This window comes from Suillus bovinus (genome assembly GCF_016758785.1).
Source record: "Suillus bovinus strain UH-Sbo-P2 chromosome Unknown EDB93scaffold_39, whole genome shotgun sequence".
NCBI lineage: Eukaryota > Fungi > Basidiomycota > Agaricomycetes > Boletales > Suillaceae > Suillus > Suillus bovinus.
This window is the reverse complement of record NW_024542095.1, coordinates 33,122-52,814: the sequence shown is the minus strand read 5'-3', so window position 1 is coordinate 52,814 and position 19,693 is coordinate 33,122. Positions and strand designations below refer to the sequence as shown.

The following is a 19,693-nucleotide window of genomic DNA, read 5'->3' as shown; positions in this document are numbered from 1 at the left end:
GGCGAGAGGGCCACATAGATACTGCCGACAATGTCTGTAACAGCCTTGTTAACACAACGCCCAAAAGTGCTTTACTGAACCGTACCTTCGCAGCGAGGATGCACGCTTTCAGCGTTCTGACCCACGCGATCTTCGGTGATCGCCAGCGTAGGAAATTAAGATACTCTCCGATCAAGTTCGCAGCGTCAGCCCGACGATCAGGACGTGGAGAAGGGAGACGGAGCATGGGACTTTTCCTATCCGATGCCTGGGCAATTTCTTCCTTCTTGTGTTCTGTAGGTGTCGGGGAAGTATCAGGGAGAGTGCGTTCGTTCTGGAAGGCCTCAGACTCGTTATTTTTTCGTCGCAGTGGAATGAGAGATTTGTTGGAAGGAGGGATGAATGGTGTTACAGGATCAAACTGAAAGCGTGGACTATTAACAGCATGACGGAGCGCGGGAAATTATTCGGCTTACTCGTCCTTCTCGCATGGCGCTCACGATGCGCTCGCATGAGGGTCTCAAAGACGGATTTATGCTCAAGAGGCCCTCAAGCAATATCAGGAACGAACGCGGAAGACGCCGGGACTCGAAAGATGTTGAAAGGGCAGACGTTGATCGGAACCTGAGAGCTGGTCTATAACTAGATCACCAAGCGGTTTTGAGTCAACCGCACCCAGTATAACCCAAAATTTCCTGCTCTAGCTTGTCCATCTTGTCAGCTTCGTCGTATGCAGTAGCTTCTCCTTCTGTTGCGTAGCGGAAGGGTAACTTGAAGAAGAGCATCTTGTGCAGGATCATCCCAAGAGACCACATGTCAGACTTCGAGTCAATCTGTCGGAGAACTCTTGTAATAGGCGACGGAAGGGACTCTGGCGAAGCGTATTCAAGACTGTTGGATTGAGCGGGCTGAAGTCAAGCAATGGTAACCGAATACTCACGTTCCAGTATTACCTGATCGAACACCACTCGACCGTACCATATCTCGGGAGGTCCCAAAATCCGATAACATTGCTCGAGGGCTGCATATAACAATCTTGGCATTGGCACCACAACCGGACAAAACACACTTACATGAGTCTTCCTTCGTCCCAAGTCAGTAGCACGTTACCAGGTTTGAGGTCTAAATGAAGAATGGATTTATCATGCTTCAGATGCCAAGCATCATCAGTACGCCAACGTTGAAACATTGACCAGAACGCACCAAGAAGGCTAATCCATGCGTTATGTCCACAAACAAACTTCGCACTTCCTCTGCACTGAGAAGATGGACAGCTTTCCATGATGCATGATTGCCGCGGCTATGGGTTCTTTCCTCCATCTCTCGGCGTAATCGCTCGCGTTCCTCTGGTGGGGCACGCTTCATGGCACGAAATGCACGAATGCGTGCGGATGGAGTCGGATCGTCAGAGGCAGGCGATGCAGAGGACTGCATGTGTGGAAGTCCGACTGAGCGTCCCAAGCGAAGAGCGATGAAATCATCCAAACTAGTAGCCCATTTTTAGTATTGATGGTCATATTATTATACTCGAAGACGTTACCTTCCACCTTCCGCCCATTGCATGAGAACGCTATGCAGTCATGGTAAACCATTGATCATTGGTCAGCGTTCCATACTTACTGTAGGGTAGGCACTTTCGGACCAAAAGCGGAGAACTGATAAGTTTCTAGCCACGCGTGATGATATGTTACTATATTGCGATGGTGGAGAGACTCGAGAAGGCGAATCTTGGTGGGACATTAATGTTAGCGTGCATGACACGTCAGCATATCGTGACAGTTGCGAACCTCTCGCAGTATGTTGAGCAGGTAACAGTGGGACTCTCCTATCGCGATTTTCTTGACAGCGAAATGTCCTAAGATGCTAGTTCAGCACATAGAACTATAAAATATAGCGTGCAAGATGCTAACCAAGTGGTTCCCCATCAAGAACATGCTGCCCACGGGACTTAAGAAATAGTCATATAACGGTGCAGTGCAATTCAGCAGACCTGACAGAGATATACACTTCCATTTGCCCCCATTCCTAATCGATACTCTTCCTGAAAAAAGGCCTTGAAGTAACCTTCAGCCATGGTTTCTGGAGGGAAAGCACCTCGGCTTCCACTGCCACTCGTAAGAGGGGGACTAGACGGCCTCGAGGACGTCTGATTTGCGGCAGCAAGAAGCTGGAAGTAGTTTGACGCTCGAGAGTGCGATCCAAAATCCGACTGAATATTGTCGGAAGAGACATTCCTATCGAATCCATTGGGAAGAGGACGATGACAGTAGGGACACGATGACGAGCCTGAAAAATCTAGTTGACCAGAGGACTTGGTTATAGATAGAGCATGCGATGTTGGGTTATACAACACGATCTGATTAGAGGCCTGGAAGATTGGCTGCCATTCGGGTTCGAGAGGAGCTAACTCTACAACCGGCTGGTTCGGAGAGGCTGGTTGACTCTCGTCAAACATAGTACGACTGCTGAGACTAGCAAGTAGTCGAGCTGTAGTCCTGGATGGTCGTCGTGGTAAGAACTTGAAGTTACGTTTGCTAACAGACGCTACTTACCGTATAATACGTCAAAGTGGTGCACTCGACTCCGCGGCCCAAAATGGCAGTGTTCGAGAGCTTTGGCGCAGTTCTTGTGAGTATACACATGACCTCATTTCGAAAAAGTTGCCGCGTCATTCGGCGCGTGAGCTCGTGTGCAGTATAATTGCTTCATCACAACGCCATTGTCGACCAAGGACATATCTAACTTTAAACAGACAACAATTCCTCCTACTCAACCGCCCCATGCGGAGCAAACTGTACGGTCTCTACAGTGAGTTAACAATAAAGTAGGTCTTGATCGATGTGCTCAATCTCATATCACAGGTATTTGAAAAGAGTGGTGCTCCCTGAGCTAGCGAGCTCAAGGGAAGTTGAAAAGTAGCAGCAAACGCTCAGACGGTGACAAAAGCTGCGCGAAAGGAGCAGGCTGTACTAGTACTCGCTGCACCGAAAAATACTTGGCTGTGGAGAATCACGACGCCCTCTCCTCCACCTAAGCCCTCACCCGCCTCGACTCAATCGAAGTCGGAGCTATTAGGATTACCTCGATTCACAGCAGCCGACGTAGGTGTCGGGGAAGATTGGAGTCATTCAAACAAGCGAAGACAGCACGCGAGGAAAGAAAAAATGCAGCGTGATTTGAAGTGGACGTGGACGCTGCAGGCCGCGAAGAGGGAAGTTGCATGAGAACAACCGCAGCTCAGTGGTTCAGCCCAGTGAAGATCGACAGAATCCGAACAGTTGGATGTTCGTGCATGAGCACCGACAAGTGGCGCATTCCGTCGATCCTCAAACGACTGATAGCGACGTTGATCGCCAATCGGCATCGCATCCAGGCTCTTGACCAGCCTGGCTTTGCGTCAGTGCATTCTGAGAACCGAAGGACACGAGTCTTCTAAGGAAATCTGACTACTCAATATTGCGTAGACTGGCGTCAAGGCTATACGGTTACCCGGTCACCTTCTCTAATTTAGGGCACCGAGGATTCGAGCCACATTCACAATTATCTGATTGTGCACGTGTACTATCATCGCTACCTCTACTTCGACCCTATCATAGCTATCAAAGGTCGTTTCCACGGTGAAAATAGTAGTAACCAAAGCGTGAGTCAGCCTACATTCCACTTGCCTACTAGCTTGAGTCACTTCCATGTTGGACGCCACCAGGATCAAGTAAAACTGACTTTCCCTTCAAAGAGTTTTCGTTATCTGCGATGCCGTTTACACTGCTGTCGTACGCACCGCACTATCAAATGACAAGACCACTTAACTCACAACAGGCACACTTCTGGCATGGACAGCGTTGTATTGTATGAGAAACAGAACTACTTGTTTAGAGGATGAAAATGATGGCATATGTTTTCACATAAACTAGGGTCATCATGCATATTAGGACATTTCATGTATCAAGCGATTATAAGCCGCGGCCGCAGCCTCATCTTGAGCATCAGACTTGCGACGGGCTGAACCGTCGCCATATTTTATACCGTCAACTATATGTTTGGTTAGTATGCACCATCTTCGATTTGACAGCCAACATACTGTAAACGGCCGCATACCATGTCAAAGTGTTGGGAGGGCCTTGTAGATCGATTTTCCATGTTAGACGTGCATGGAAATTGGTCATCTGTAATTTGTTGTGCAACGTTATGCGGGGGTCTAAAGGTCAATAAGCGAACAAACCCTGCATGTCCAATAAGTGAGCACAAGACGTACGGTTAATGTTATCTTTCCCAGACTGGAAGTGAAAGAGAGAGATGTCGTCGTGGCACCATCAGTGTCAGATGAGCAGCTCAAAAGCAAAAGAAGAGATACACACGCTCTAAAAAATAGGACATCGTCGAGTATTCAGTGTAAGATTTCTAGTAAAGTTTCACGGTGACATACAATCTGCCGGATGTGAAAGTTGCGAATAAGGTGCATTTCTGCTTCAGTTTCAGGAACAAAGTCAGTGCCAGAGGATTGTGCGCTCCGCTTTGCACTGGAGCTTTCGCGGGAGATCTGAAATCGTCGTTTGCATTCTCGACTTTCGGTTGTTAAACACCCTCAGCAGCCAGAAGACAAACACACTCACCAATTGATCGAGCCAGTACCCTGGTGTTGAAGCGAATACTGATTTACAATGTGATTGACAGCGCCGCAAAAATGACATTTGTATTCAACTTTAGGATGTGTCACCTGTTTAAAGACGATCCTCATGACGATTGTCGTGCCTGCTTCAATGCCTGTCCATTCATGGCTTGTAAGTCGGGTTACCTGCTTGCCATCATCAATGCACAAATCATACTGTCCTCTCTCCATATACCGTCTCTGAAGTCGTGCTTGAGGCACGTCACGTTTAAACAGAACGTGGAGCATCTCATCGAGTTGCTGAAAAGAATTTGATGAGCAAACTGTCCAGTACATATTCTACACTGGGAGGCAGACCTAAAATGAGGTGCAAAAGGTCACCGACATTGCATGTTCGTGGCCTGTTGCGTCTACCAGTGTCACACAGCCAAGCGCGACAGCCCCTGTCAACTGTGCCGCTGTTGATCCCTGCGCGGTTCGACTTTGCTGCATTTGGAACGACCACTAGCCAAGCAAAGTAGTTAGTAAATGCTGTAAATTTATGAAGAGTAGGAAATAACCAAAGACTCCAACAGATAACGGTCGATTTCAATGGAACACCCGGCGATAGCTTGTGTGACGGATGCGTATTCGAGACGACGTTTTGCAACCTTGTCAGCTGGGCAGAGGTCTCTTGAAGAATCCTTAGTACACTCAATACCGGGCAAACTCAAGGACGCATCAACAAGGCGCATACCCAATTATTGAATCGCTCCGGTCTTGTTCAAGGGGATCCTGTGCTGGCGGAGCATTGCACATATGTGAGCTTAGTCGATGGAGTCGTGTCGTCAGACGAACTAGGTCCGCCTTATTCTGACTATATCTCTGCAACAGCCTTCAAATCAAGAAACATCCTGGTAATGAAACAAACTCTCACATCTATGACTTGGAGGATTGACAATAATCCACTAATAGCGGCTTGTATTGGAGGCCCGGCAACTGGAATTGCACCTGCAACGGACTGGACGACAGGCAAAAACGTCTGAGCTATGTCAGAAGCTGTGCGGACAGAGGAATCGCCATGAGAGGATCTGGTGGAGAAAATATTGATGGAGACTTCGAGACCTAGATCACTCGCCAGATAGCCAGGATACAGTAGTGGTGATGGATTTGAATGTGGATTGGGTGAAGGAACAGGAAAGTCACTAGGGATATCTGCAGAGATGGAATTGTGATGGGCGGTTGTCGAGCTGTGTTGCGTGCGTCCGATCTTGGTCAGGCGCCTCAATCGAACTGCAAACACTTTGCCCAAATCGAAATCCTTGACGAAATCCTTGACTAGCAAAGAGGGCATTTTGATCAGATAGGTCGATTAGCTACTAGCAGGATGAGTCAAGTGGGATACAGTGAAGCGCAGGGGATTGAAGTTGAAGGAGTCGAAGTATTTAACTTTACAACAGGCAGTTCCTCACAGCCCAATGTTCATGCATGTACAGCAACCATGTCTTGAATGTACCATATGCATGTCTTGGCCCGGAAAAGGTTTGCATGGCCATTTCAGAGATAAATCCTTCGAAGGAGTCCTCTATATGTCCTCGATATTGAACATACAGTGGTCATCGTCTAAAAAGGAAGTCGGGTCATAAAGAAAAAGAATTGCCAATTGGGAGGGCCAGACCCGAACAACGTTTTTCCGTTGATAAATTCGCCGCTTGTTCCCGCCTACGTTGTTGCCCGTGGCCACCGTATCCTGTCGTCTTCACTTGCTGTCATTCTTTGATTTTTAACAGTCGTTTGAAGTTCAGGATGAACCGCGAGCTAGGAGCGCGTCAACAACAGGGAGGACAGTCTCAAACCCTGAGCCAGTCACAATCACAATCACTATCTCAAACCCAGTCTGTCAATGGCTCCACCGTGTCAGGCTCACAGTCGCAGACTGCATCAGGCACTGCTTCATCGTTTCTATCCATCCCCCAATCAGCTCCTGCTGGACTTCTTACCATCACCCAGCCTCCCCAGCAGTCGACTTCTTATTTCAAAATTGCTCAGAACCAGTTCATCACGTTTGGATGGAATTTCAGTTATATCATTGCCACTCCCACTCACCTGACGGTTTCCGCTGTCTGCGAGAATGGAAACACATACCCTGTTGGCCCAACTAATGGGATCATACCCGGAACTGCCACTAGTGTTGTTTGGGATCCGTATACCTACCAAACCAACAATCCCAACCTGCCACTCGCTCAAGCCAAATATACCCTGGAGATTTGGGGAGACGGAGGGCCTGACGCTGTACGCGAACCGGGTGTGCTCACGCCCAATAGCGCGCTGCAGTTTGCGCTGTATACGCCGCAGGCTTATACTCCTATCAACAGCGGTAAGCGACGTCTGCACGGCGCTGTATGTTTGCTGACTCGTTCGAAAAGGCTGGTCTTGTGCAGGTTGTTCTAGTGCCGTGTCGCAGCACATCACCCACCCCACATTCATTGCTCTTATCGCCACGTTGATGGTGATGTTCATCTCTGGATCAGCTCTCCTGCGACGAATATAGGATACGTCGTCATGCATGGCTTGTCGCAGTTTGGTTTCTTTTTTTTTCATGTTTAAGAGACATTGTCAGTCATCATTAGCTTCGCGTTCATGAACAGTCGATACGGACCTTTGATTACAAAGATTTTTGGCATTATGGACAACTTTTGTTATCTCTAGCTCATATCATGAGTCGTAATACACCCTGGTTTTGTTTCGTGGATTGCGCAGACTGATCTGCGTTGGTTATTTATTGAATGATCGTCGATCGCAACAAATTTATCTTGTGCAGTCAAGTAGAAATATATCACTTGACGTCTGTTCCCACTGAAACGACATGTTCTTTGTACACATTGTCAATTACTAATGCCGCCTCTTTGTCACATTCGCGTTCACGTCCAAGGCCGATCGTGAGCTATTGTTCATTGCAAATCGACTTTAGCGCCATTCCACGTAAGTACTTATCGATCAAGCGTTTGGATGGAACACATGACGTATGTGGTTACTCCCTCGGACTATGTCAACGGGATGAAACGCGGTTGCGCTGCGGCTAGGCTTTGAGGTACTGTCATGTGTTGCACTCGCGATGACACCCCAAGGCCTGTTGTCATACATCGGTAAGAAATATGATAGTCGCGGGAAATGGAAACCCAAGTCCACGTTCATTCTATGCATCGTCGTAGTCAAGGCTTCTCGAAATGCTATGAAGCAACGTGGAATCGGTATCCAAGGCTGCCATCAGTCATTTAGTACTTCTTACTTCCGAGCCTGGGGTCATCCCTGCCTCACCGAGGTAGGTAGGGGGGCGCAAGCGTATATATAGTCAATCTACGAGGAGAATTTCACTATTTGACCATCGGGCTTTGATCTTGTGCACCCTTTATCTATCCCCGCTAGCGTCTCTGGCTTTTCCTCTGCTCTTCGCTCCATGAACATAGCACCATCATAGGACGTCGCTGGTCCCATCGTTGGAGAGAAGCTAATTAACCGCGCAAGGTGAGAGGCTCACTGATCCGTTGTTCGCGTCGAGGCAGTGCAAGTCCCCATTATAACTCACACACCAACTGCGCGCAACAGATCGCCTCTATTCAGAAACCGCAATCGTTATGTCTGCATCACCGAGCGCGAGGAACACGGATTCAAAAGTGGCAAAGGCGCAGAAGGGATTCTTTTCAACGCTCTTTTCGTGGTCGCCCAAGCGGTCCGCCAAACCCGTGACGGAGCGACCCAGGGCAACAGATGGTGAGGATCATGAATATAATATCTTGTGTCAAGGAAAAAATATATATTGATCATGTCCGTCATTTAGCATTTCCGCGTACTCCCAGCGAGTCAGCGCATGCACATGGCCTATCACGGGTGCAATCCACCCCACAGGCCTCGACGCTGAATTTATCACGAGTACAATCCGCCCCGCAAGCTTTGACGCCAAATTTTCCTGGGAGAAAAGTCGGCGCTGTTCCTGATGTTCCTCGATTCAAGTCTATCAAGGACAATTTGCATGAACTCGGGCTCACGACCCCTGTTGTCTTTACGCAACCTCAAGTTGCAGGCAGTGAGACTGTGTTGTCGCAGTTAGACAGGGCGGCAGCTTCTCGGGCGGATATGTTCTTCCAACGCTCGCTATCGCACAACATGAGTCCCACCTCGTCCAAGTCCAGACATCAATCGTCTCGAGGGAACGCGCTTGTTGCAACAGCAGATCATGCTATTAATATCGACCTACCAATTCTAAATATCACCTCCGCCAATGTACACTTCGCTTCATCACCTTCCTCAGCAACGAGTTATCCGAGTAGTGATCAGGATAGTCAGGTGGATCTTCTGGAGAAGATTACAGTCCCCATGTCCACTACTCCTGATAAAGTCCCGTCATCTGTCCCAAGTGGCAGTAACACTTCAAATAGAGAGCCACCTATCCCATCGTCCCCATCGGTAGCAAGTCGCTCTTCTGTTTCACAGTCGAGACACAGTTGCACCCCTTCATCTACCCGTTCGAAAAGACCTCGGACAGCTCCCGGCGGCTCAAGCGAGCTGAGTAGGCAAACTTCGGTTGCCTCTGCGCGCCCTCAGCGCCAAGTAGCGAGAGAGCCAGCTTCCTTCTTCCCTGTAGATGAGGGATTATTTGGCCGTCCCAAACTGCCCCCACCGCTCAAAGTCATTCCGAAGAAGGTCAAAAAGCATCAGCGAACACAAACTTTCGCTGCTTCCCCCTCACCCACAGCCCAAACTCATGAGCAATCTGTTACGCGCACGTTATCCACACGTTCTCACAAAACACGTCAGACGTCAGCTCGGCTGGCGTCGGCCATTGAGCCAGCAGCATTGTTTCCCATACCCAACGTTTTGACGACCGAGAAATCTGGGGCTCTCAGTCGAAAACCCTCTGTTCTCTCACATAGCAGGGTCCCCAGTCTACCTCCACTCCCGCCAAACGATGAGCTCGAACTTTTACCACTATCACTCCTACGCACGCCAGCGCCTAATGAGGGCTCGTCATCACGAGCCAATACACAAACAACAGTCGCTTCGCATGAGACCCAGTTCTCGACCGCCCTAGCTCCCGAGTTACACCCTGCAAAATGGACGTGGACTCCCCCCTCGAGCTGGTCGGGTCCCCTCTTCGGCTATCTCATCTGAAAGTGGGGATAGTCCGCATAGTAGCAAGAAGGCGTTCTCGAGAATTCGTTTACGTAGACCGAAGAGTTCATGTCGGTCAGTTCCTTCGGTATCCAGGTCCCTCTACACATATCCAAACACCTCATCTCCGATCCTCACCCCGTCCGCCACAACAAAAAATAGCAAGGAGTATGTGCCCTCAACGGTACAAGACAATACCGGCGTCATCGTCAAAATGCAGGGCTGCGAAGGCGACTGGGAGGCTGCAGCGGTCCAGGACGTGATTCCTCGGCTGAGGCAAATGAAGAGCTCCGCTCTATAGAAATAGAAAGGTCGAAGCAAGATCGAATGATTCCCCGCACGGTAGTTTTGTTAATCTGTACCAATATCCCCATGTGTTCCATACCCCCCCGCATTGATTACTTAGCAGTAGTTTTACGATTTGGCTTTTACGATCGACGTATACACGGAAACGACCGGAGGGAATTTTGATCTCATGTTAAAATCTGTATGATATGAAAAAACAAAGTTCTAGATATGATATTCATTTGCAAATTCGGGGAGCACAGGTTTGCTTGGCGTTGCACAGAGGTTTTGTAGCTTTGGTGCTTTCCAGTCGTTTGGACTGCTGGGCCTCTTCGAGACAGCGGCGCGTTGATCGCAGACGACAGGCACCAAGTGTGTTCGGTGGCGTCGCAAGACGATCATGACTCGCCAAAAGCCGTGTCGTAAACGATCGACTAGACAATCGTTATCATAATCCGCAGAAGGGGCTGTGGAGTCAACGTTCAAGACGTTCGACAGCTGCATACCGGAGTTAAAAACTCTGCCACGAGTACCGATCCGCAGTTTGGAGTTCGAATCAGAGCTTGCTGTGCGGGCAGCGCGATTGATTTGGTGGAGCGCGTGCGTGCAGACAACTGAGTCGCACCTGGTGCTGACTGCTGCTGCTTATGCCAAACTGTCATGTTACAAATTATAAATGTAACCCAGCGACCAACTTAGCCGAGAAAACATTGTGAGACCTGCCGCGGAGAGTGTTCAAGCTGCCTTGGTGGCAAGTTCCACGATTTCACCAGTGGTTTCGAAGGAGAGGAATCACAAACGTAAACAATCATCATTTACCCAAGGAAATTCTCGTTCACCAGAGTCCGGCTGGCCATTCAATTCAAATGCTTCTAAAGAATAATAGACACAGCTGCGTGCTGAATGGGAACTTCCAACTTGTGTGTGCACGAGCTGCGGACGAGTTATTACACGCCGTTAAAATTCAAACTTACGTAATAGTTGTTGGGACCTACAACACCAGACTCCGAATTATCCCGAACTTATCACATTCTTTAACAACCGCACACGCTTTGTTGTTGTCCTAGACTTGTGGATTGGTCACTAGCTACTGGAATTACCATGCGCTGGAACTCGCTTGCGAATGCTTCTCAATCCCAAAAATCCAGTGCAACCACAGCACGCTCCACCTGCGATCCGAGGATGTACCATCAAAGGCTGAACCTTGTGCTTGGACCGTCTGCAAGTCATTTTCAAGCATAGATCCTATGGCCATCAATGCCTCCTGTTTACACGTACGTTGTCGGCTTATCATATGTGTATGTGTGCATCCTGAGTTCTGTAATAGGAAGGCTTTGTATTTCATCAATGATGGCCGTGGTTCACCAATCGACCCAGTACTGATGCTCTCTCCTCACAATGTAATCTCAGTACATCCTACTCAGGGATGTACGCGGGTTCATATCTTCCATAATTGTTGCCCATGCAACCGCATTCCCCCTCCAGCCTGAGGGCATTCACGGTGAAGCGATGCACTCCTCCGCTTCGACCTTACGTATCACTTCTCGCCATTGTTGCACTGCGTCCGTCAGCCTGCCAACGAATAGTGCCTTCCGCCCCGCATGCTGGTCCTGGGGTCTACTGCCTGGCCCAATATTTTCCTCATTTTTCTAGAACCCGTATCTTCGTCGGCACTGAAAAATCACAGCCCCCGGACGCCATGTACCTTTCGGGCATTATTTCGTATCGGTCTGTGCTTCCGCCGCTTCACCCTCCAAATCCACATGTGCTGTTTTGGGATGTATGGTTGCACTGCATTCTATCGACCATTTTACCGATCCTCGAAGCTAATATTTCGTAACATCTCGTAGCCCCGTCAAAATGCTCGCGGTGGCGGTGGCTATTGGCATCCTTTAAATCACGGACTGCTCTCGTTCCCAGATTGCCTTCAACCCCCCCTCATGTCCTCTCCTAATTCATCGTGAGCGACCATAAGCCTCTATATCGCCACCCATCCAAAGCGCCACATCAATGTACAACTACACTCCCCACGGTGATCAGGAGGATGCCTTCCCTGATCTCGGTGGCGCACATGGCGGCTATCACGAATTTCCACCACAAGAATATGATCAGACCCAATACGCCACAGAGTTCGAAGAGGCTGGACTCGCTGACGAGTATGCGTATGATCAGCCTCATGTGCCTCAGATGTACGGCCCCCTTCCCGGTGGCGTACCACCGAATGTACCAGTGAGTCAGCTGGACGCGATGAGTGACATCGCTAAGGATGATCTATAGTATCCACAGCAATTTCAATTTTTCAATCAGCTTCCGTTCCATGGGATGGATGATATTGGGTATCAGTACGAGACACCGTTCCATACCATGATGCCAGGTCCTGTGCCACAGGAGGACGTCAGGAACAATCTTGTAGGACTGCCCCCCTCAGTGCCTCAGACTCACATGGGCCCAACCTTGCCCCCCGCCCCAACTACAGAGACCACCAACCCGATGACGACGAGTTTACGGAACAGTCCCGCGTACAGGATGTCGGAAGTTAGCGGTCCCTCAATGCTAAGTCCATTGAACACAAGCGGTGTGACTGTACACAGCCACTCTCAAGCGACGCCCCTAAACAGGGCGTCTCAGAGCCCAGGCTTTTACGGCCCGGATTCTATGACAGCAACGAGCTCCCGGCGATCCCCAATATCACCATCGCAGAAACGTCCCTTGGAATCTTCAGTGGACGATACGCTGGTGTGTAATATCTTGAATTTGGTGAGGATATCGTTAATAGCATCGTCCAGCATGGACGGAGGGTTGCACCACGCATCGCCGGCGCCTCTAATGTCTACTATGTGCCGTCGTCTGGAGGGACTAGTATCAGTGCCTCGTCGATCTCATCAAGTGTTCCTGGCCGAGGTCCGACAATCCCCCAACAGTTGTACAATGTGGGGACAACGCACGCGTTTCATTTTACGACCGGAAGTGGAATGCCGGTCGTTTTCAACGTCACAGAGGGAGCTGGCATCCCTTTGCAACAGTTGCTACTTCGGCAGACAATCCACCTCCAGGCACGTGATGAACGTATTACAGACATGTCCGGGGATACAATCTCCATTCGCATTGAGGTAAAGGATCCGTCTTGTTGAAATACTCGCTCAGTGTTGCTTACGAAAATTTGATGTGATTTATCAGTGGCCTGGATACCCATCATTTACGAAGCAGATAGCTTCAAAGGACTGGAAGAAAAGAAGGTCACCGAACACACGCGAAAGGCTGGCGTTCAAAGTTGCGGGCGCCGTTCAATCTTTCTTCAGGGTCAGTCTGTCGAGAACGCCATATTTGAAGTTTACTAACATCTAAACAGGAGCATGCGAATACTCAATGTGATTCATCGAATTCGAGATGGCGTATCGGTGCCAACGGAATTCTCATCGAGCATCTCGCCCTTGTTTCACTACACCGCGTGTCCCAGGGAAGCTGGCAGCCTAAACTGTGTCTCCTTCGTGACGATGCTCAGCAGTGATATATTCCTTTGTTTGACATGTATGCTATTTTACCCTCCGGTTATCCTTTATTGACGCATTTTTTCGCAGCTGTTACCGAGCATTTTTACATAGCATCTTGTCTTAAATTCTGCATATACCCCCAAAGCATAATAGCATCAAGCATTACATTTGTTTTCATTCTTTTATCTTCAATTCCCGCAGCTGGTATTCATAGATCATTCAGGCATTGCATTTGGGTGCTTATACGCTCGACATCAAGTTTTTATTGCAATTCATGGATCTGGAAGTGGCATGGTTTTCTTATGTGTATTTAATCTGCATTGTTCCATAGGTTTTATTCTAGATGGCTACTGATGATGTACGTACAAATCCTAGCTCAAATTTTGACTCATCTGAAATTTTGTTGCGTTCGCCGCATCATAACGTTCCCTCCACACTCAGGAACACCGCGGGGGTATAAACTGTGGGAAAAAAGTATCTCATAGCTCCGATTGGACTCCGATCTTCGATAAGCACGATATACAAATTGTAATCCAAATTCTTGAACGCCCCTTCCAAATTTTCGAAGCCTGAAGTGCAGTGCATCATAACTCGTATATTACAAGATCATAACTAAGACCTCCGCTGCACCTAGCACAGCAACATCGACTATGGCTCAAACACAACTCGAAGGAGTTCCAGGCCAGCGCGTCGGCTCGTGCTTTCCCAAACTCACATTCATCCTGGACCAAGGGAAACAGTTCGGGCCCCGCGTCGGCAGGCTGTGCCTGACCCGACCGTCATCCGATGGTCAATCCAACCATGTCATCGACATCCCAACACCCAATTTTCTCATCGGAACGTCTCGCGGTGCAGTACCACATCTCTCAAGGGACCATATCCATTCAGCGAATAGCATCAACTGGATCAACGTATCTTTCGAGTCCTTGTAAGTCCGTCAATTCACCCCGCCATTTTTCATGGTGAATGATGCTTCGGATCTGCGCATTCAAGCCTCGAGCAAACGCCCCCAGTACCCACTCATCAAGCAGGATCGCAGCCACTACATGATTTCTTTGGATTCGACAGCTCGAAACATATCGTTTCGCTTTCCCTTCGTGATCCTTTGGACGCTCGAGAGATGCCTCCGAATGGAAACTCGCATGTTACGGCTTTATGCATGCGCGGCGTGAAGAAGGTGATTATTCTTTTATGAAGGCAGAGTCTCCTCTGTCAAGGCTTTTCATCTTCATTTTCTAGGTCACGCCCGCGGACTGGCGATCATATGTTCTGACGATGCAGCCTGATATCGCATTTGCTCTCAGTGACACGCCTTTTACTGTGGCTCCGCACTCGCAGAAACGCATCACTAAAAGTATCGAGCGCAGTGCGGCTTGGCTCGCAGATCTGTTGCGTCCTGTTGAAAACACGATGGATGACTCACCCGCGGAGTCGACTCCTATTGCTTTGAATGTCTTCGTACATATGGCTGGTGGTACTTCGACCTCCGCAAGGAGAGCTTTTTCGCATAGCCTCATGGAGACTCTTCATGGGCTAGAAGCAGACGCCGTGAAACCACTGTTGTGTTTAGATGAAGGCGTAGCTGGATATGCATTTGACCTAGCCGCCCTTCATGTCAGAGCAGCTCCTCTCTCGACCCGCAACGATGAAGGCGGAGGCATCGAAATTGCAGAGAACTCTTTGATTCTGCAGAACTCGGAATCATTAGCTCAAGCGCCAACACCTAACACGGTTGATACACCTACATCGCTCTCGTCCAGCATGATCGAGCCTCTTTCCTTCCTCTCCCTGGCCCCCACATTGGATGAGCTCCTCCGTGCATCATTAGATCCACTCCCAATCGCAAAGCCACGCCTTGTCACGGATGTTCGATCCCCTCATGAAATCCTGCGTTTGATCAGAGATATCGGAGTCGACGTATTTGATGCGGGATGGGCTGTAAAGGCAGCTGATATTGGGGTAGCTCTCGATTTTATTTTTCCGGTGCCGAGCGGGCACGACAGTAGTCCAGACCATCGCAAATGCGACATTGGTCACAACCTGTACGATGCGAAGTACGCTCACGACTTTGTCAGTTTATCGAATGCCTTCCTTGCTGGCTGCAACAGAACATCTTCGTCTAACACTCCCATCTGTTCCTGCGTTGCATGCTCTCCAGTTGCCCCCACGACACCTATTCACCATAGCAAAGTTGATGTTCAATCGCACCAAGCGCATTTAGACGACGGAAAGAGTCGGGAGCAATATTTACCTCCTTTCACGCGAGCCTATCTGCACCACCTCTTACATACCCACGAGATGTCTGCGCACACACTCCTTGTCGCGCATAACGTCGCCGTCCTTGATGCCCTGCTTACTGGAGTGCGAACGATTCTTTCGGGTCATGCTGATCAACATGAAGCAGCAGCCATTTTTGCCCGAGAAGTCACGAGGTTTGAAGAGGTTTACGATGGGGATATGTCAGTGCTCCATACTGCTCGGGATAACTGGAAGGACGTAAAGTACGCACGGGGTAAGGGAAGATTGGCGCGGGAAGCAAGGAAAGACAAGGAAATCTGTTCGGTGCATTCCAATGAATTACAATAGGTTTCGGTGTAATGGCGTTATCAATAGTCGGTACTATCAGGAAGATGGCGTACATGCGGCCGTACGTTTCTAGGATGACATAATCAACAGACATGTACAACCTTAACAGTTGTCATCTGCATTGATTATCATCCTGCATGGGCACAAAAGGGTACTTTGCGTTTCCTCCTTCAATTCCGGGCACGTCAAGACCATACCCCACATCTATACCACAGTTCCCCGATACCAAAGAGACATTCGTTGACAAAAGCACAGCTGGCAAAGGGGATGAGACGCGTAACGAGCCTGATAAACCGCTCCACGATGAAGAACGTATCAATCGACTTCACAAGGAGCGAGAGCTCATAGAGACGAGCGAAATAGAGTGGGTTCGAGGCGGCGGAGTTCTGCGCGACGCCCAAGGGCGCCGCGACAAAGCCCGCACCGAACGCATTCGCGCGGAGCTCAAGCTCCAAGAAGAAGAAAAGACAAAAATGAACAGATGGAGAGAATACGACGAGCGGTGGAAAGCCCTAATAACCACTTCAGATAAAACTCTCGCGTTCGCAGACATCCCATGGCCGCTTCTCACAGCGCCCAGAGGTGCTGATTCTTTCACGTTGCCTGCGATTTCGGAGTTTTTGTTCGAGTCTCTTTCTGTTCGGAATAACGCTGTTACGAAGAAGAATAGGATCCGCAGCTCGATATTGCGGTGGCATCCTGATAAGAGCTCTTTGGTCGTCGGCAGGGTTGTGGCTGAGGATGTGGATGCTGTTCGGGAAGGTATTCATGCGGTGTTTCATTGCCTCAAGCGTCTACAGGATGACGAAAGGGATCATAATAATACCGTGTAATAAATTTATGCACTACTAGCATACTGCCAATGAATGACATCGAGGCTCATCGTGGTACACCTATATGCACCTGGTAAGTTGTATACTTGGTGGGAGTTCGAGTCGACAATGTCATTTAATTTTCATTCACAATGAAGCGGCTGTTGCGTACTTGATCATCCGTGTCGCTTCGGACTGACTACATATCAGACTGCACCCATATCCAGAATTAAAATTTAGATCGACTTGGAACTTGAAGTACAGCACGGGCCCGGGGTATTAGTGGCAGGTTCTTATTAGTATCCCACCATAGCCGGTTACCCCCTCTCCTCAAGCTACCGCAATATACATATCAGTAGTACGATCGCACGGTGCAGCGGACGGTGTACATATAACAATAACATGTACTATTGTAATACAGCGGACCTATACTACTACAACTACTAGTATTTGTGTCAAGGAACGTTCCAAGGCGCCTTTCCTAATCTGAATTTATGCGGGCAGCCGCGGACGGACATACAAGTGACCCCTCAATGATCAATCGAAGACATGCAGCCGCGCTGGTAGTTTTATCGGGAGGCCAATTGCAAGTAGATATGATTCTCCGACTCCGAGCTTCATACCTGTTCAGAATTTGAATTTTTTTGGCTCGAGCCCGTGGCGAAGATCGAACATAAAGGATGTTATGTTTGAGGAGTTTGTCTCCAACTTGGAGGCACCTGCGTCTGAATTCAAGGGGCTAGCTGCGGGACTCGCCAGTCGTTGACAGGTTCGTGGCTGAGAACGTGTTCAAGTCTCCAAGAAGGTATTCATGCAACTCAAGAGTCTGCAAGATCTCTCAAAAGTGAGAAACGCGCACCTTCACTGGTCTTGATCAGATTCAATGCAATGGGAATCTCTGTTGTCAATCGTGAGTAAAACGTCCAAGAACATTAATGTACATTCAAAGGCAATGAACTTATCATAATCTTCCTCAGGGTAGGTACTACATGTCAAGGTCAAATCAGTGGGAGAAACAACACGCGTGAGGTTGGTAACGTCACGTCCAAGTACGTAGCGGCTTCAGGGCGGGATTTCAAACTCCAGGACATTTTGCAGCCTCCTGCGCAGTCTCTGCCCAATCCCGCTCGTGCACACCAAGCTCGATTCCTAGTATGGTCTTGTTTAATTGCATCAGAGTCATTCCGTGAGGTTGGCGGATGTGCGACTCCCAGCCTTCTGGAAGTCGTTCATCATGAAGGAAGCTATGAAGGTCGTTCACACGGCCTCCAAAGACAGTGACTAGGGTCGCGGCACTAACAGAATATTCAAAATCGCCCCTGAAAACGGATGCAACGACATACTTTGTGCTTCCAAAGATCTTGTGGAAAAAGCTGAGAGAGAACTCCTTGTTTACTGCACGCGCGACTGCACGCCGCTTGCCGAGCATCCTGGAGAGATCTTTGGTGGTGATAACAATGTTGTCATTTTCGTCCTTGCCAGTCGCTGCCATAAGTAGTTCCTCAATAAAAGGTACGCATTTTATCGATTGGTCCGGCTGAAAAGCAGCATCGAGGCCTGAAGACAAATAATTTCACATAACTTACAAGAACAAGCGGAGAAAATCACTCACGTACGAGAGAGGCGTCGTGTTCAATACCATTGTGTAGGTCGAGTTCTTCCAAATCAAACAAGTCCTTGCCGTAGCTTTTCTTGAGCATGCGAGCGGCAAAGTGTGGCACAAATGAGCAGAAGGTAGGACTGAAGTTGTATGTTGTCTGGATATGATGGCCAACGTCGACAAACGAGATGTTGCGGCCATTGCGTGGGATGATGCCTGAATTTAAACGTTGTCACACCTAGGCTTAAGCATCGAGGCTGGCAGGATCACTCACCATGGTTGGCCATTGCATTAAGTGCAGGGCAAGAGCAGCGGGAGTCAGTCTCTTTGGGAAGCCTATACTCGGGCCAGTGCCCTCCATAGCCTGGGCAGCCCTGGGGGGTGACATGTCCGATGCGACGCTTCCTCCTCACGAGATTGGAGAGCGTAAGCAGGATATCCCAAGATAAAATCCCAACATTAAAGAAAAACTGGGACACAATGGAGAAGGAACCCATTTTACTTTCCTTGTGTTAGCGCTAGCCGCCTCTAGGTAAGTATGTCGTCGGTGATAAAAGAGATGGGTAGGTACGCTACCCTAAGGAGCTAAAGTGTACACCGCATCCGAGTAACGTCAGGCCCAGTGTCCCGGTCTGACAGGTAAGTAATAGTTACAGAAGCAACTGGCCATAGGCTTTATCGAGCTTCTCCGATCTGGTTCAACGTTCAAATCTCAGAATTTGTGGCAGTTTCGAACATTGAATTTGGCGTGAAATGTTAGCTTGAGCTTGAATATTGACATGACTCTGAGTCTCCAAGTCGCTCGCAGGCCAAGGCGGGCCTGGTATCGAAGTCCGAATGGCAGTGACAGGAGCACGTACAAATTTGAAGTCACGTGATGTTAACGCTCTTGGTTCCAACTTCCGGGCCGTGGACTCGGAGGCGCCTGAGCAGCACAGGGGTTGCTTTCATCTCATTTTCCGTAAATATTATGACTCACTAATCAAGTGCGGGACAGCATCTCCGAGTCAGCTTTGGTCACACCTTGAAGGGCACTGGGGATCAAGCAGAGTTGACTTTGGAGTCTGCTTGGTGACTCTGCGCTATTCTTATGACAACGCACTATAAAGTCACGACACGAATAAAAAGACGTGTTCTACCCACTCCTTATTTTTATTGTAGGAAACTCGGAGCCTCGTTGAAAGGT

General features: G+C 49.0%; 11 protein-coding genes across 11 annotated transcripts; 7 read left to right on the top strand and 4 right to left on the bottom strand.

The window, feature by feature from the left end:
- Positions 1 to 416: 416 nt before the first annotated feature.
- Positions 417 to 2,434, bottom strand: EDB93DRAFT_1087845 (kinase-like domain-containing protein; the record flags this gene model as incomplete). Its single annotated transcript, XM_041446086.1, has 10 exons — positions 417 to 603; positions 655 to 870; positions 920 to 1,000; positions 1,053 to 1,126; positions 1,183 to 1,465; positions 1,520 to 1,549; positions 1,600 to 1,706; positions 1,767 to 1,834; positions 1,890 to 1,914; positions 1,970 to 2,434. 10 exons carry the CDS (start codon positions 2,432 to 2,434, stop codon positions 417 to 419), a joined length of 1,536 nt encoding a protein of 511 aa, XP_041306324.1.
- A 457-nt stretch (positions 2,435 to 2,891) lies between these two features.
- EDB93DRAFT_1087812 (uncharacterized protein) lies at positions 2,892 to 3,203 on the top strand (the record flags this gene model as incomplete). Its single annotated transcript, XM_041446079.1, has 1 exon — positions 2,892 to 3,203. A coding segment is annotated over one exon (312 nt), but the record flags the coding sequence as incomplete, so codon positions are not given.
- Positions 3,204 to 3,673: 470 nt separating this feature from the next.
- Positions 3,674 to 5,185, bottom strand: EDB93DRAFT_544596 (uncharacterized protein). The gene is made up of 6 exons (XM_041456673.1): positions 4,943 to 5,185; positions 4,590 to 4,885; positions 4,403 to 4,541; positions 4,335 to 4,337; positions 4,232 to 4,253; positions 3,674 to 4,174 (listed from the first exon to the last, which is right to left on the bottom strand). Exons 2-6 carry the CDS (start codon positions 4,871 to 4,873, stop codon positions 4,005 to 4,007), a joined length of 618 nt encoding a protein of 205 aa, XP_041306322.1. The 5' UTR covers positions 4,874 to 4,885; positions 4,943 to 5,185; the 3' UTR covers positions 3,674 to 4,004.
- On the bottom strand, positions 4,846 to 6,144 carry EDB93DRAFT_544416 (uncharacterized protein). The gene is made up of 5 exons (XM_041456671.1): positions 5,502 to 6,144; positions 5,322 to 5,449; positions 5,146 to 5,268; positions 4,943 to 5,089; positions 4,846 to 4,885 (listed from the first exon to the last, which is right to left on the bottom strand). The coding sequence occupies exons 1-4, from the start codon at positions 5,916 to 5,918 to the stop codon at positions 5,032 to 5,034; spliced, it is 726 nt and encodes a 241-aa protein (XP_041306321.1). The 5' UTR covers positions 5,919 to 6,144; the 3' UTR covers positions 4,846 to 4,885; positions 4,943 to 5,031.
- Positions 6,145 to 7,233, top strand: EDB93DRAFT_544536 (uncharacterized protein). Its single transcript, XM_041456672.1, has 2 exons — positions 6,145 to 6,941; positions 6,991 to 7,233. The coding sequence occupies exons 1-2, from the start codon at positions 6,371 to 6,373 to the stop codon at positions 7,113 to 7,115; spliced, it is 696 nt and encodes a 231-aa protein (XP_041306320.1). The 5' UTR covers positions 6,145 to 6,370; the 3' UTR covers positions 7,116 to 7,233.
- Positions 7,234 to 8,199: 966 nt separating this feature from the next.
- On the top strand, positions 8,200 to 9,733 carry EDB93DRAFT_1251712 (uncharacterized protein; the record flags this gene model as incomplete). The annotated part of the gene is made up of 2 exons (XM_041453197.1): positions 8,200 to 8,335; positions 8,403 to 9,733. The coding sequence occupies 2 exons, from the start codon at positions 8,200 to 8,202 to the stop codon at positions 9,731 to 9,733; spliced, it is 1,467 nt and encodes a 488-aa protein (XP_041306319.1).
- A 2,349-nt stretch (positions 9,734 to 12,082) lies between these two features.
- Positions 12,083 to 12,904, top strand: EDB93DRAFT_1207920 (uncharacterized protein; the record flags this gene model as incomplete). The annotated part of the gene is made up of 2 exons (XM_041451009.1): positions 12,083 to 12,247; positions 12,296 to 12,904. Coding segments are annotated over exons 1-2 (651 nt in total), but the record flags the coding sequence as incomplete, so codon positions are not given.
- An 86-nt stretch (positions 12,905 to 12,990) lies between these two features.
- Positions 12,991 to 13,526, top strand: EDB93DRAFT_1087867 (uncharacterized protein; the record flags this gene model as incomplete). The annotated part of the gene is made up of 3 exons (XM_041446089.1): positions 12,991 to 13,128; positions 13,196 to 13,318; positions 13,368 to 13,526. 3 exons carry the CDS (start codon positions 12,991 to 12,993, stop codon positions 13,524 to 13,526), a joined length of 420 nt encoding a protein of 139 aa, XP_041306317.1.
- Positions 13,527 to 14,159: 633 nt separating this feature from the next.
- EDB93DRAFT_1087790 (uncharacterized protein) lies at positions 14,160 to 16,095 on the top strand (the record flags this gene model as incomplete). The annotated part of the gene is made up of 3 exons (XM_041446076.1): positions 14,160 to 14,437; positions 14,503 to 14,686; positions 14,749 to 16,095. The coding sequence occupies 3 exons, from the start codon at positions 14,160 to 14,162 to the stop codon at positions 16,093 to 16,095; spliced, it is 1,809 nt and encodes a 602-aa protein (XP_041306316.1).
- A 137-nt stretch (positions 16,096 to 16,232) lies between these two features.
- On the top strand, positions 16,233 to 16,928 carry EDB93DRAFT_1228412 (uncharacterized protein; the record flags this gene model as incomplete). Its single annotated transcript, XM_041451253.1, has 1 exon — positions 16,233 to 16,928. The coding sequence occupies one exon, from the start codon at positions 16,233 to 16,235 to the stop codon at positions 16,926 to 16,928; it is 696 nt and encodes a 231-aa protein (XP_041306315.1).
- Positions 16,929 to 17,794: 866 nt separating this feature from the next.
- EDB93DRAFT_1153631 (Chloroperoxidase) lies at positions 17,795 to 19,082 on the bottom strand. Its single transcript, XM_041449799.1, has 4 exons — positions 18,782 to 19,082; positions 18,520 to 18,723; positions 18,251 to 18,464; positions 17,795 to 18,202 (listed from the first exon to the last, which is right to left on the bottom strand). The coding sequence occupies exons 1-4, from the start codon at positions 19,002 to 19,004 to the stop codon at positions 17,983 to 17,985; spliced, it is 861 nt and encodes a 286-aa protein (XP_041306314.1). The 5' UTR covers positions 19,005 to 19,082; the 3' UTR covers positions 17,795 to 17,982.
- Positions 19,083 to 19,693: the final 611 nt, after the last annotated feature.